The sequence below is a fragment of the Brachyhypopomus gauderio genome, chromosome 16, assembly GCF_052324685.1.
Source record: "Brachyhypopomus gauderio isolate BG-103 chromosome 16, BGAUD_0.2, whole genome shotgun sequence".
NCBI lineage: Eukaryota > Metazoa > Chordata > Actinopteri > Gymnotiformes > Hypopomidae > Brachyhypopomus > Brachyhypopomus gauderio.
The window spans coordinates 22,377,800-22,392,142 of NC_135226.1; the positions used below are offsets into that span (position 1 = coordinate 22,377,800).

The 14,343-nt window shown below is 42.1% G+C and overlaps 1 protein-coding gene across 3 annotated transcripts in view; it reads left to right on the forward strand.

The window, feature by feature from the left end:
* Window positions 1–14,285, forward strand: part of LOC143477661 (integrin alpha-L-like) — a 34,829-nt gene extending 20,544 nt beyond the window's left edge. For all 3 annotated transcript variants that reach the window (XM_076976368.1, XM_076976370.1, XM_076976369.1), the window contains exon 12: window positions 6,669–14,285. In XM_076976368.1, the coding sequence (XP_076832483.1) occupies window positions 6,669–6,733 (65 nt within the window). In that variant the 3' untranslated portion in view covers window positions 6,734–14,285. The remainder of the gene's footprint in view (window positions 1–6,668) is intronic.
* Window positions 14,286–14,343: the final 58 nt, after the last annotated feature.

Consider the following 14,343-nt stretch of genomic DNA (forward strand, 5'->3'; position numbering starts at 1 on the left):
AACTGATGAAAATCAATAAAAACACAACTGATAAATCATTCACTATAAACATTACATTTGATGAAGCATTACCTAAGTTTTGCAAAGGCGATACAGTATATGAAGAGGTTATACGTTGTCCACTACATGGCGGGACAGGGAAGCTTAGCAACTAGAACTGTGTGCAGCCCAACCAACTGAACTCATAATATTAAACTTGGCCAAATAATTAATAATTATTATTATACCAGTTAGTTCTGACCCTACAATGCGATTGGCTGAGAGGCGATCACTGTAACCGAAGCTCTCCATGTATTACTCCGCCACATACAGGTAACCTAGCAACGCAGCAGCGTTTACAGGCCAAACAGCGCAACTATAAACAAGCAAGCAGCAACATTATCAAAATGAATTACAGGGAGTTTGTTAAATCTATTGGCTTCGAAAGCCTTTGTTTCGATCTGAAACTGGAGGATGAAGCTATAAATGACCAGCCTGATTCTTCCAATGAGCCAAGGTTTGTCACGCTTACAAACAATGATTTGGATGAGCTGGAAATGCAGAGAAACGAAGTTAATACCGTAAAACAAACGTCCTTAATGTATTTACATCCTGGTTAAAGAGCAACGACATTGCAGTCGATTTTAGTATTAACCAAAATGAAATCAATTAGCTTTTACGACGTTTTATGGATCCGTCAGAAACGTGAAAGGAGAGTAAAGCTGGGCGTACACTGTGCGATTTTTGGCCCATTTTCAGCCGATTTTTCACTCGTGCGACTATTTTTGCGATCGGGCCGAGTTTCGGCTCAATCGCGTGTCGTGCATCGTATAGTTTACACAGGTAAACGAGGAGCGATTCACACCTCACGACCAACTCCCGATCAGAAATCGCAGCGTCGCAAGAATATCAAACATGTTTGAAATTCAAATCGCTCCTCGTGAGATCGCATGAGAGCGTCGGGTCGTATAGTGTGAGTATATGAATCATGAGCTGTGAACTTTTAAACCCTGCGATTTAGTCGTACAATTTGAGCTGGAGCGGAGTACACGATTTAAAATATCGTACAGTGTATGCCCAGCTTTATATAGCATCAGCAGCGTCGTTGGTTTAAGAGCTGGACTGAACAGATACCTGAACGAACCTCCAATCAGCCGTGGATGGTCAATAATTGTTGTACTTTATTTTTAATAAATACAATTTCATCAACAGTTGGTTTTGTGCATATTTACCTCTATAATATTTATTGGGTAAGGCTGTTCCAGTGTTGTGTAAGTTTAGTAGCGAGCCATTGAATGGAACTATTTTAACTGGCGGAGTGTTTTTAACCAAACAGGTCGTATTTTCTCGTCCTCTTTAACTCAAAATCTTTCAATAAACAGCGATAATTGAACTGTGGTATAATCGCAATAATACACTCGAGGTTCGTGCTATAACGTGTAATATTGGCACTGCTGTGCTGATCTACGACCGTAAATAATTAATATAATAATAATAATTTTTATAATTTTGCTTCGCTTCGCTCATATTTTCTTGCCTTTGCCTCCCTCATATGAATGAATTGCGAAGTTCGCTTCGCTTGGCCAAATTCGCGTGTATGTGTCCCCGACTTTAACGTTTGATGTGGGAGTCTGTGTTAAACTGGCGCTTAGCATCTCCACAGATTGCAATTTGGGTACTAGCACATTGCTTTGGATAAAAGCATCTGTTAAAAGTTGTGTATTTCAATTTGATTAACCAGGGTATATAAACCACCCTGTTGCTAGTACTCATCTAATGGCGAACTTACCTCGATGTGTTTTTTCAAGTTTGACGGCGAGTTCATAAATGATGACAGCGATGTGTTCTTCGGAATGCAGAGGAGACACTTGAAGGAATACGAATCATTTTTCTTTTCGAGGAATTTAAACTATTGGGCTAAATAAAAATCCAGGGGTGTTGGGGAAAGCCATCTGTTGCAGCCATGTCAGATCCTCAGCCAATTAGCGTACAAATCTTAAACTCTTACTGAGCGCTGATTGGTTATAGTCTTTTATTAAGCGTTGATTTAAAAATAGAAAAGGAACGAGATGTTTCTGTAAATGTAACGAAGTGAAAAGTAAAAAGTTTCGCTTTGAAATGTAGTGAAGTAAAAGTATAAAGTCTTACCAAATAAAAGTACTTGAGTAAAGTACAGATACATGGAAATGTTACTTAAGTACAGTAACGAATTACATTTACTTCGTTACTGTCCACCACTGCTGGCTGGACCTCCACCTGTGGCGTTTCACCTCCATCCGGACATCGCTTTTAATTCCTGTCGTAAATACATCCACCATGGGTCACGGCGAAACTACACTACCAGTGACAGTGACTCAGTACAATCTTTCTGGACTAGTACTCGTCGCCCTGTCCGAAATACTGACCGTGGAGTCAACCGCGATGTACTAGCCCACCTGGCGAGGTCGCCTAACTCTACCATCAAACATCGCAGTTCCAACCTGAACTTTGGTCTACTAAACGTCCGAGCTCTTACTAGCAAGGGTCATCTCATCCAGGATGTCCTTCGCGACTGTAAGTTGGACTTTCTCTGCTTGTCTGAAACATGGCAATTTCCCAACGACTTTGTTTCTCTTAACGAGTCAACGCCACCGGAGTTTGTTTACATAAGTCAACCCCGCATTTTGGGTAGGGGCGTAGGTTTCGCGATAATTCACCGGAAGCACTGGAAAGTCATCCCTGTCTCTGCACCACTCTTCCATTCATTTGAATACACTGCAGTTCGGCTCCCTGGATCTACTCCTACTATTTTATGTATCGACCACCTAAACCTAACAAGGATTTCTTATATGACTTTGCTGCTCTTCTCACTCATCTCTCTGTCCTCTCCCCCAATATGATTATTGTTGGTGACTTTAATATCCACTTGGACAATGGTAATAACCTTCTCTCCAGAGATTTCACTTCCTGTCTGGATAGTTTTGGTTTACAACGATACATCAACTTCCCGACTCATTCTAAAGGTCATATTCTTGATTTGGTTTGTTGTTCTGGTGTTATCCCTACTCACTGCAAAGCTGATCTGTTTCCCCTTTCTGATCATAAGCTCATTTATTTTAATATTAATATACTAGCTTCGAAAATCTGTGTACCGCATGATATTTCATTTAGGAAAATTAATGATATAGATCCTGTTATTTTCTCCTCTGCTATATCTGACCATCCATCGGGTCACAGTCTGTCAACTCCTGATAATGTCAATCTCTAAAACCTTCTTAATGCATTTGCTCCACTCAAACATAGATCTGTTTCATTCGCTCGCTCAGCTCCATGGTTTACCTCTAACCTGCGGCTTCTCAAAGCCAAAGGACGCCAACTAGAACGTCTGTTTAAAAAAACTGGACTTACAATACATAGAGAAATGTATGATAACCATACTATGTACTATAAGGACTGCATTGTCTTAGCAAAATCAGCATATTATTCTGGTTTGTTTAACTCTAATGAAGGTCACTCCAAGTCTTTGTTTTCTCTGTTTGCCAGTTTAACTAAACCTTCTGACCCATTTCCCTCTCATATGCACTCTCCTGATTTTTGCAACTCTCTCTTGTCTTTCTTCTCTGATAAAATCTCTGACAACTTAGCTCTGTAAGAGCTCTCTATACTGAAGCTGATTCCCTGTTTTCCTCACTGCCCACCTATCATTTCTTTTCAGCTTTCACTCTTCCGTCCTTATCTGATGTAACAAATATTATTCATAAATCTAAACCATCCACCTGCCAGCTTGACCCTCTTCCCACAAAGTTGGTTAAAGCTTGTCTACCTACCTTGGCTCCTCTCATTACCACTATTATTGGCTCTTCTCTTAATTCTGGAACTGTTCCATCATCTTTGAAAACAGCTTCTGTCACTCAGATTTAAAAAAAGCCTGGCTTAGATCCTAATAACTTCGATAACCTTCGCCCCATATCTAATCTTCCTTTCATTGCAAAAATTCTGGAGAAAGTTGTTGCCTCCCAGCTCCACTCTTACCTCGCTAAATATAATCTTTTTGAATAATTCCAATCTGGTTTCCACCCCCACCACTGTACTGAAACAGCTTTGTTAAGGATCACTAATGACCTTTTGATGGCAGCTGATTCTGGTTTTCTCACTATTCTCATCCTCCTTGATCTCAGTGCCGCATTTGATACCATTTCTCATGATATCCTCCTGAATAGATTAGCTTCCATCGGTATCCGTCAAACTCCACTTGCATGGTTTAGTTCATATCTTTCAGGCCGCACTCAGTTTCTTCAACTTAAACTTCATTCCTCTAGGCTATTTCCTGTTACTGCTGGTGTGCCCCAGGGTTCAGTATTAGGGCCTCTCCTATTTATTATCTACTTGCTCCCCCTTGGCTACATATTTCGCAAACATAGCATACATTTTCATTGTTATGCTGATAACACCCAGCTCTACATTTCCTCCAAACCTACCTCGTCTTTTCCCCCTTCTTTCATTTCTGATTGTCTGTTGGAAATTCAGTCATGGCTCTCATCTAATTTTCTTAAACTCAACAGTAAGAAAACCGAAGTTTTACTTGTTGGTACTCCCTCCACTTTAACCAAATCTCCAAGTTTTCCCATTATTATTGACACCTCTCATGTGTATCCTTCCCCTCAGGTAAAGAATCTGGGTGTCATACTTGATAGTACACTTTCTATTTCATCTCATATTAATTCTGTCACCTGCTCTGCTTACTTTCACTTACGTACTATTAACCGACTCCATCCCTTTCTTACTCCTCATGCTACTGCTGTCCTTGTTCATAGCCTTATCACGTCCAAGTTAGATTACTGTAACTCACTTCTCTTTGGTCTCCCGAATAAGACTCTCCATAAATTGAAACTGCTCCAGAACTCTGCTGCCCGGGTCATTACTGGTACTCCATCCAGAGAACACATCACCCCGGTATTGCAACAGCTCCACTGGTTACCCATTGAAGAATTCATTTAAAATTTTTAACGCTCACATTCAAATCTATCCATAACCTTGCTCCTCCTTACTTGTGTGAACTGCTACACATTTCCACTCCGTCCCGTTCCCTCAGATCCTCACCCTCCACTCATCTTACTGTTCCTTCTGCCCGTCTCGTCACTATGGGCAGTAGAGCCTTTAGTCGCTGTGCTCCTCAGCTCTGGAATTCCCTTCCCCCCGCTATCAGGAACACTGACTCTCTTCTCTTTTAAATCTCTATTGAAAACTCATTTGTTCAAGTTAGCATATTCTCTCTAAGCTGTTCTGTGGTGTTTGTCAAGACTCTTTTAGTATTGTTTTTACCTTGATGTATTTAAATGATTGCTGATTCAGTCTATTACTGTTGCTTTTATCTGTTTGTAAGGTGACCTTGGGTTTTTGAAAGGCACTATCAAATAAAATGTATTATTATTATTATTACTATTATTTTTATTATTTTTCTGTTGTCTGGTGAGTCTGCTCTGTTTTTTCCTGCCATTCTGGTTCCCTGCCTATTCTGTTTATCATGCTTGTTTACCTATTCCAATCGGGCTGCCTACCCGATATGACCCATGTCTGCCCTTACGACCACGTCTTTGGAATTCCATTTAATAAATCTCGCTCTCCTCAGCGTTTGTGTCCGTCTCCTCTCTCTGCAGCGCGAGCTGCATTACATTACAGAGGAAGTACTGTGTTTCTTATCCTTGATGCTAAGTAGCCATCCTTCATAGCCCTTGCCCCTACAGGTTCCCTTAGGCAAGGATGCTTCTGTACCAATGCAGAAGCAATGTATTCAAATGTCAGTTACTGGTTGGAATAAATTAATGCAAGTTTGTATACCATGTGCTCAATGTCTTACTGAGGCATATGTACTACAGTATATGAATGGTGTGGTCATTTAGGATTGGTTTGGCAAGTAGAACTGCCAGTCAGTAAGTTAAGTTAGCTAAACAATAGAAGTTTAGTAAGGGCAACAGAAAAATACTAATGCATCATGTTGCCTTAAAATGTTGAGTTCTGTCAACTTAGCATTTCTTGTTCTGTAAATATGTAACGCTGCGTGCGCAGCGGAGCGAGAGGACGGACACAAATGCTGAGAAGAGCGAGATTTATTCAGGGGCATACCATCATCATCGTTGCTAAGCCAGTCCGGGTTCATAATAGGAGGGCAGTCCGTAAAACAGGCGTACACAGGCATGATAAACAGAAAACACGAGAAACAGGTAAGGAATAATAAAGCAGGAACAAACCACGGGCAATGACAAACCAAACATCCAAACATTCAAAACAACCGACGAGGGACAAGGGACACTCAGGGACTATATATACACAGAACATTAACAGGGAACAGATGATGGCAATGACACGGGGGCGTGGTAACAAACGAGGAATCACGGAGACAAACGAGCAGGGCGGGATAAACAGGCATGGAACACAGACACAAGGGAACCCGGAGTGACAGCTAAGCGAGGGGGCGAGGCCATACGTGACAATAGAAAATATTGTGTCCTGTGAACTCAAAAACAGTAATTTTCTGAACAGGAATTTTGTAGTTATCTTAAAGTTATTAATATGAATAAAATAATTTAAGTTGGCTAAACAAACAAATCTTTTTAAGAATGACTACCAGTGCAGTTGTTGAGGTAACTAAAAAATCTTAGTGCATCATGTTGCTTTAATATTTTACATTTTCTCAACAATTTTTTTTACAGTGTACACAGAGCCCTCTTTGTCCTTTGGTCCAACAACTGTGGAAACGTTCTGCCAGGAATGGTGAACACAGGACAGTGGCCCAAAAAGGCACCAAGCTTGTCTGTTTCCAGGGTAGCTGACATAACCACCACCACCTTCAGAGGAACTGAGCGGCCACAGGACCTTCGAGACGACGTCTTTATCAGCAATCCAAGCAAGATGTCCTACCAATTATTTGATTACCACAGATGTAGTGGAGATAGCCAAGGCCACTTCACCGTCATGACACAGAGATGACCTCCCCTCACAAAGCGTGAGAGACTGACCTCATCTAATCCCTTAAAATGCTTGAAAAAGGGAAAGAAGGTTTTCTACCCATCACCTGTGTTCTAAGGAACTCACAACGGTCTGATTTCCCGAGTGCGGGGGAATGGCAATAAAAGTGTTCTGGTCATGCTCCAGGACAAAGGGCTCATGAACTCAGGAAGGACCTACACTCATAAACTCTAAATTCCAGCGTTATCTGATTCCCCAAGGCTTCAACTTCAATTTACCATCTCTTGGAAGTTCTTTTTTAAAACTCATACCTAAGGATGCAAATATTTCAGCGGTCTTTATAATTTTAAATCCAAGATGTACACTGAATCAAAATCTAGCCTACAGGAAGGAACTCGTCGCAATCAGTCTAAAGACACCAAACGTGACAGCCTTCCAACCAATTATCCTTAAAACCAATATTCATTTTACCAGCCATTAAGGACCCTGGACAAAGGATCAATGCACAAGCTGAACCATGTGCCTATGAGATTTGAACATTATGTGATCCGTGGTTGATGTAAATGCACAACTTAGGATCTCTCATATATTTAGTATTAATTGATTCCATCATAATACCTTTTATTTTATAATCACTCTACATTGATGCATGTCTATGTATTCCTGTGTGTTTCAATAATTTAGATATACATGTCCCTGTATTCTTGAAATGCATTATGAATGCATGCGTATATTACTGTGTGTTCTGCTATTTTAGACATGCATGTTTATTAATTCTGTGTGTTGGACTCATAGAGACATACACTGTTAACCCTAATAAGTTCAATCTACTTAAAAAAAACAGAGGTAACTCGTGCCTCAAAAAAATTAAGTAATGGCTTCTGTCAAAACTAAAATAATTGAGTTGTATGGATACAATTCATACTTATATGATTTAAATAGAGTGAACTAATCAAAAGTTGAAATTACTCAATTTATTCAATTAAAAATCACTCAGTTGCTTTTACTTGTTAATTTAACTCTACACAATTACAAATAACTTAAACTATTAAGAATATTAACTTACTTAATATTAACTGCTTACAGTTAATACATCAAATTTTTAATACTTTTACTTATGAGATTTTTTATTATTAATACTTAATTGTTATAATTATTGTAAATGAACTTCACTGGCAAAACTGGTTTCATAGATATGAACTTGTTTATTATCATTTGGCATCAAACAACATTTTAAACAATTACTGCTTTCAGTCAAAAGCAAAACAGTGTGCTTCATACAAAAGATCAAGTGAATGACAACACATAGGCTATAATGTGACATGAACAGAAAGATTCTTCAAATCAGTGCTTTTAAGCAATAAAGTTATTTTTGAGCAATAAAATGCTTGCCTTGCACAACATAAAATTAGAGAGAGAGAGAGGAAGCATTCTCATTTACTTCAGCCAAGTTAAAATAAACACCAACTTTACATCCTGCTGGTAGTGAGTGTATTTCTAACTAAAATTTCTGCTAAATTCTAAGAAATCCTTTACAGTTTTTTTACGACTGCTAACATGCGTTTCCCAATACTTGAGATACATTTTCAAAACTCTAAACACAGCAACACATTTACTGAATGCTAACATGTAACTGAATGCTAACATTAGCAGCAAGCTAGCATTATCAGCAATCTATCCAAATTAATACATTGCTAACACATCTATAAAACAGTTCGTTCCTGCCACACCATCTAATTGGTTAAGAAGTGCTCTAACCGATCGGATATTTCACCATAACGCCACGGCTGTGATGAAGAATACAATAGTGGTCTTTATCTTGTGTCTGCATTATCATAGATGTTATTTCACCATAACAATCCATGTCGTCTTTTATTACTATAATATGCCATCCTAGGTCACATTTTAGGCTTGCATACACATTTTGAGAGATAGTTTGTCACGGTACGGCGGCCCCCTACTGGTCGCCCCCGTCTACAGCAGCAGCTTGTCATGTGGGTGTGGCGTTGTGTTCGTCCCTCAGGTGGGCGGAGCCCGCGATCCGTCTCACCTGAGGGTCGTTTGTTCGTCTATATAGGTCTTGTCTTTGTACCAGTTGACTGCTGGTTATTATATCCTTAATTCGGATCAGTTCACGGGTTTTGGTTTGCGCACTTTACATATTAAACCATCCTATTTCCCTGAGACTTGGCGTGATCGCTTCCATTTATTTTCGCTCACCCTGCCCGTCACAGAATAACCAGCCACCTTCGGAAGCCGCCAGTCTCCTTTGCTTTCTCCTTCGTTCGTGGTCATGTCTCGTGGTAAGTGTTTGTCTGCGTGGTGTTGTATGTTTCATATGAGAGTGAGCTGGGTCGGTCTCCACTCGTCCCGCTGTGTTTAAATGTTCGTTTATCTAGTGTATTGTTTGAAACACGGCGAGGACTGGAGTCCGTTACCCCCGTAAAGCTCCTCTTTTATGGATGTGCGTTTCGTTTTTTTTTGTCGTAATGTGTGTGTGTGTGGACAGCGGGACCGAAGCGTGCTGCACACACACGTTTGAATGTTGTGCGTGTGAGACGCGAGTGCCTCTCGGCATTGTCGCCTCGCTCTCTGTGTTGCGTTTGTGTGTTGTGAGCGACTGCGAGCTGGGGAGGCGCGTCCCTGTAAACCGTGACGCGAGTATCACTCGCTTTTGTCGCCTCGCTCCCCATGTGTTCCGTGTTGGAATTAGGGAGCGACTGCGAGCCGGAGTGGTTGCGTCACCATTTACAGAGCGTGCGTGTGTTGGTCCTGTCCATTTGTCTTTTGTATTTTGTCTTTTCGTGTTCGTTTTGTTTTAGCGTGCTTGTGAACTGTTGTGTGTAATTCCACACATGCTCCTCCCCCTTGAGTGTGTGTGTGGGGGTGGACCAGTGATGGTCCCGTGCCACGAGGAGTGGCACGGAGGGCGTCGCTCCTAAGGGAGGCCCTGACCAGGGAGTCGAGGGTGTTCTCCGGAGCCGGTAGGGGCCCCTCTCCTGATGCATCAGGTGAGTTGTTTGGTGTCCCCTCCTGCTGAGATGGAGACCCCTCCCCCCGGATGCGGGGTGCCGAGATGGTCAGGGTAAGTGCGCGTATGTGTTTTGTGTTGGTGTGTGTGGGTGTGTGTGTGCTTTTTGTGTTTTATGTGCAGGTGCTTCTCCCTGGTGGTGGATCGTGGCAGTCCTGGACCTTGTGGGGGTCTCCAGCTGGCAGGAGCCCCCTTATGTTGTAGGGTGACCGGAGCCCGGTCGGAAAGAGCCCCTCCCTAGAGGGCTGGGGCCCCCGGATGTTTGGGGACGATAGGGCTCTGGTCCGAAGAGCTCCTGCTGAGGATGGAGATCCTCCCTCCTGCTCGGGGTGACCAGGAGGCCCTTGGGGGCTGTTCCCCAGCCCGCGATAAGGGTGCTCTGGGCCTCGGTCTCTGGCGCTCCTGGGTTTGGTGGAGGAGTCCACCTCGTAAAGTCAGGCTCCGGCTGGGGCTGACTCCCCAGGAGGCTGGGGTGGCCCCTAGCAGAAGGCAGGGGCCAGCTCCGGGAGGAGGTAGGTCCAGGAGGTGACTTAGCCACGCCCCAGGGAGGTAACCTGCACACATACACCCCGGACGGACACGGAGCCGTGGCCCGCCGTCCTCGCACCTGTGGGGCTATGCGGCTTAAGGCCGGTTAGGGCGTGAGGGCCCTGTGACCGACCGGGGCGTGGTTTTGTCTTGTTGACGGCCCAGTCGGTCCAGGGTCCCGCCCAGGTAGGCGAGCTAACCTGTTTGTGTTTTGTGTTTCAGCTCCGGGACTACAGGGGGTGTGTCCCTTGTCCCTGCCTGCCTGCCCCTTTGTTTTGTGTGCTGCTGCTGTAGGCCGCACAGCCGGTGGAGGGGAGTGCGGCTTGGAGGGGGGATCTGTCACGGTACGGCGGCCCCCTACTGGTCGCCCCCGTCTACAGCAGCAGCTTGTCATGTGGGTGTGGCGTTGTGTTCGTCCCTCAGGTGGGCGGAGCCCGCGATTCGTCTCACCTGAGGGTCGTTTGTTCGTCTATATAGGTCTTGTCTTTGTACCAGTTGACTGCTGGTTATTATATCCTTAATTCGGATCAGTTCACGGGTTTTGGTTTGCGCACTTTACATATTAAACCATCCTATTTCCCTGAGACTTGGCGTGATCGCTTCCATTTATTTTCGCTCACCCTGCCCATCACATAGTTAATTCAGTAACAGCAGATTTATACAGACAATTTACTCGCGCTCTTTTTGTTCATGCTCTTCTTGGTGGGACGTTACATTTCAAATTTAATGTTGACCAATCAGAGCAAATATGTATAAATTTTAAAACTTATTTTGTGTAGTTAAAACTCAAAAACACAATTAATTTTAACATTTACGGCTAAGAAAGTGAAAGCAACTTTGATTTCCAAGTACTGGTAATATAATGTAAGATTTTAAGTAAAGATTACTAATGATTACTGGATTGTTTTAAAGATAACATTGGGGTTTACAGTGTACGTATCCCCATATTCCTGTGCTGTGCTATTTTAGACCTATAGACACCCGTGTATTCTGGTGTATTATTTTAGATTTATGTATAATCAAGTATCAACATGTAATGTGCTATATTAGGTGTATGCATCTATGTATTAGTTTGTGTGCTATTAGTTCAAATGTAAGCATATCTATGTGTGGTTATGTGACCTCAGATTCATGCCTGTCTGTGCATTATGTGTCATTTATTGTCTAAAAGTGGGAAATAAGAATGGCTCAATGTTTTGAATGATAGAACAAAACTAATACTTAATTAGGCAGAGTAATACAAGTCAGTTTATTTAGGTAAAGGGGATTCTCTTTGTCTTGAGTTGTGCTGCGGTTCTATACCTAGTCTGCTTCTCATCACCCGTTAACTGGACCTGGGGGGAAGGGCAGTTGTCACGATGCTCTCTCTCTCTCTCTCTCACACACACACTCTCCTCCTCAAAGAACTTCCTTTGCAGAGGTAATGAATATTCAGTAACCAAGATCCAGTGGGCAACAGTGTAGTGACCAATGGGTATACTACGATCATGCCCCTAAAAGTTAGATAAAAACCATTACTCGAGAAGCAACTTTGAGTTGTTGGAGTCATGCCACGATACCGCAACCAACCGAGTTATTTGGAGTGATGCCAAGAGACCGCAACCAAGTTCAAATCTGAGTCTAACCTCCAAGAAGATCTTTATTTCTCGAGAAATGTATTTAACCTAGTTTGTGTCATTGTTGAAAGTTGCTTTAATTCATCTGTCTTTTAAGTCAATTTCATTTTCTTTTCTTAGTTAAATTAAAGTTAATTCTGTTTGGCTGACAGGCATTGATTTTAGTTTAGCTTTAAGTAATTCTCGGCAAAGTAACCAAAGCAACAAGGTTTTGGCTGCACCCCACCAGCTGTGACTGACGTCACTGCTAAGTCTTCGTCATTGGGCAGTCTGAGAGAGGCCGGCTCCGCGAGATCTTGGCTACTGCGGCAGTGAACGCGAGTTGTGTACGCACCCCTATACAGGCCGGAAACCCACCCTACATACGGCACGTCGATAAATCCGCCTTCGCAACCTCTAGGGACCACCCACGGACGTGTCCTCCTTGCACAAAAATAAGACGCTCATCCTTCATGCACTGCTTTGGGGTTGCCAATCTATTCGTTTGCCTCCACATACTTCTATCCCTCCCCATTGTCTGGTTTTAATATAATTGGTGCTGTTCATTAGCCTCTGTCGGGATTCTTTTTTTTGATCAAAGTCTTTTTATTGAACATTTTTTGTCATAGACAAAAAGGGGAAAAGATTGAACAATCCTGTATCCCTTTGTCATGGCATTGAAATGTTTGGGGTTCTGGCGCCACCCTGGTGTCTTCTAGTATAAAAATATCCATTATTAAGCCTGTCTTTTATTTTTGACACTTACCTTCAACTAATGGAACTTTCTGTGATGTCATAGTTTGAGAAGAAGTTCGTTATTTCAGTTCATTTAAACCATCACAAAGTGAAGAGGTGCTCATCCTTATAGGCCGTTCTTGCCCTTGAGAAGGCTTTGCTTGTAAGTGAATATTGTTTATAGTTTTATGTAAAATGACCAATTCATGCCTTTATGAGTCTATATTGTTTGTGTGTAGATAGAATGCCTGACGATTTTCGGCAAGTCACGTAGAGCTAACTAGTATGTTCGTTTCCGTATGTAATTCGTATGCTACTGAAAATGTATGTAAGAAGATGCAGCGAACACACTTCTATGTACATTTCTGTGTTTGTTTAGTTTTACGAGAGAGAAGGAAGAATTCTATGTATCTGAAGATTGAAGTAAACGTTCAAAACTCGCTTCTGCCTCAAAAATTCATTCCATCGCTAGCTGTCTGTCTAGTCAAGTGAATGGGCGCCTGACACACCCTTCAACATCCCCCCGACTTGATCCTCAGACCTGATTAAAAAGAAACATATTTGGCAGATGCTATTTGCACCCGGGTATATGCAGCAGTATGTGTTATTTGCACCCGAGTATATGCAGCAGTGTGTGCTATTTGCACCCGGGTGTACATAGCAGTGTGTGCTATTTGCACCCGGGTATATGCAGCAGTGTGTGCTATTTGCACCCGGGTATATGTAGCAGTGTGTGCTATTTGCACCCGGGTGTACATAGCAGTGTGTGCTATTTGCACCCGGGTATACGTAGCAGTGTGTACTATTTGCACCCAACATTTTGATTTATCAAAGATTAGTACTATTCTTTTGTGTTCCATTTTACTTACAAATTATTTTACAAGAAGTGAAGATACTTTTATTTGGGGTTATGGGGTAGACCTGTTTGAATTTTGTTTTTCACTTGTGAGTCTTTTTCTTTACCATGCTTAGAATTTAAATAGCAATTTAATTATCCCTAAATTTTAATTTTATTAGTCGCTTACCACTAATGGCAGTAATCACATGGTAAATACTACATGTAATATACACTACCAGTGATAAATAATGTTAAAACAAAATGTAACACAAGTTAATATCTGTCTGTAGCACCCTGATATGTACACCACATTGTATGTGTCACGTTATGGTCCCCGACCCCTCCCTTTGGGCGTGTGTTTACGTCATCTGCGTCAGTGGATTTCCGTGGGTGCGGTTGCGTCCTGTGATAATTCGTTTTACCTGTGGCTCGTCTCGTCATCACGTGGGGTTTATGTAGTTTGTCTATTTAATGTGCGTTCGCGCAGTGTCTTGTGCTCGTCGTTGTTTGAGTCTATGTGTCTCTATATGAGTGTTAAACGTGCACTGTCTGCGCTATATGTGTAAAGACAAATAAAGTAACGTCTGTAGCGAACAGTATTCTGTGTCTCGTCCTTCATCCAGTCGCCAGCGTTACAGTATGATGTATACAAATATTCTTCCTGCCAGTACATTATCAGCCTCTTTCATTTT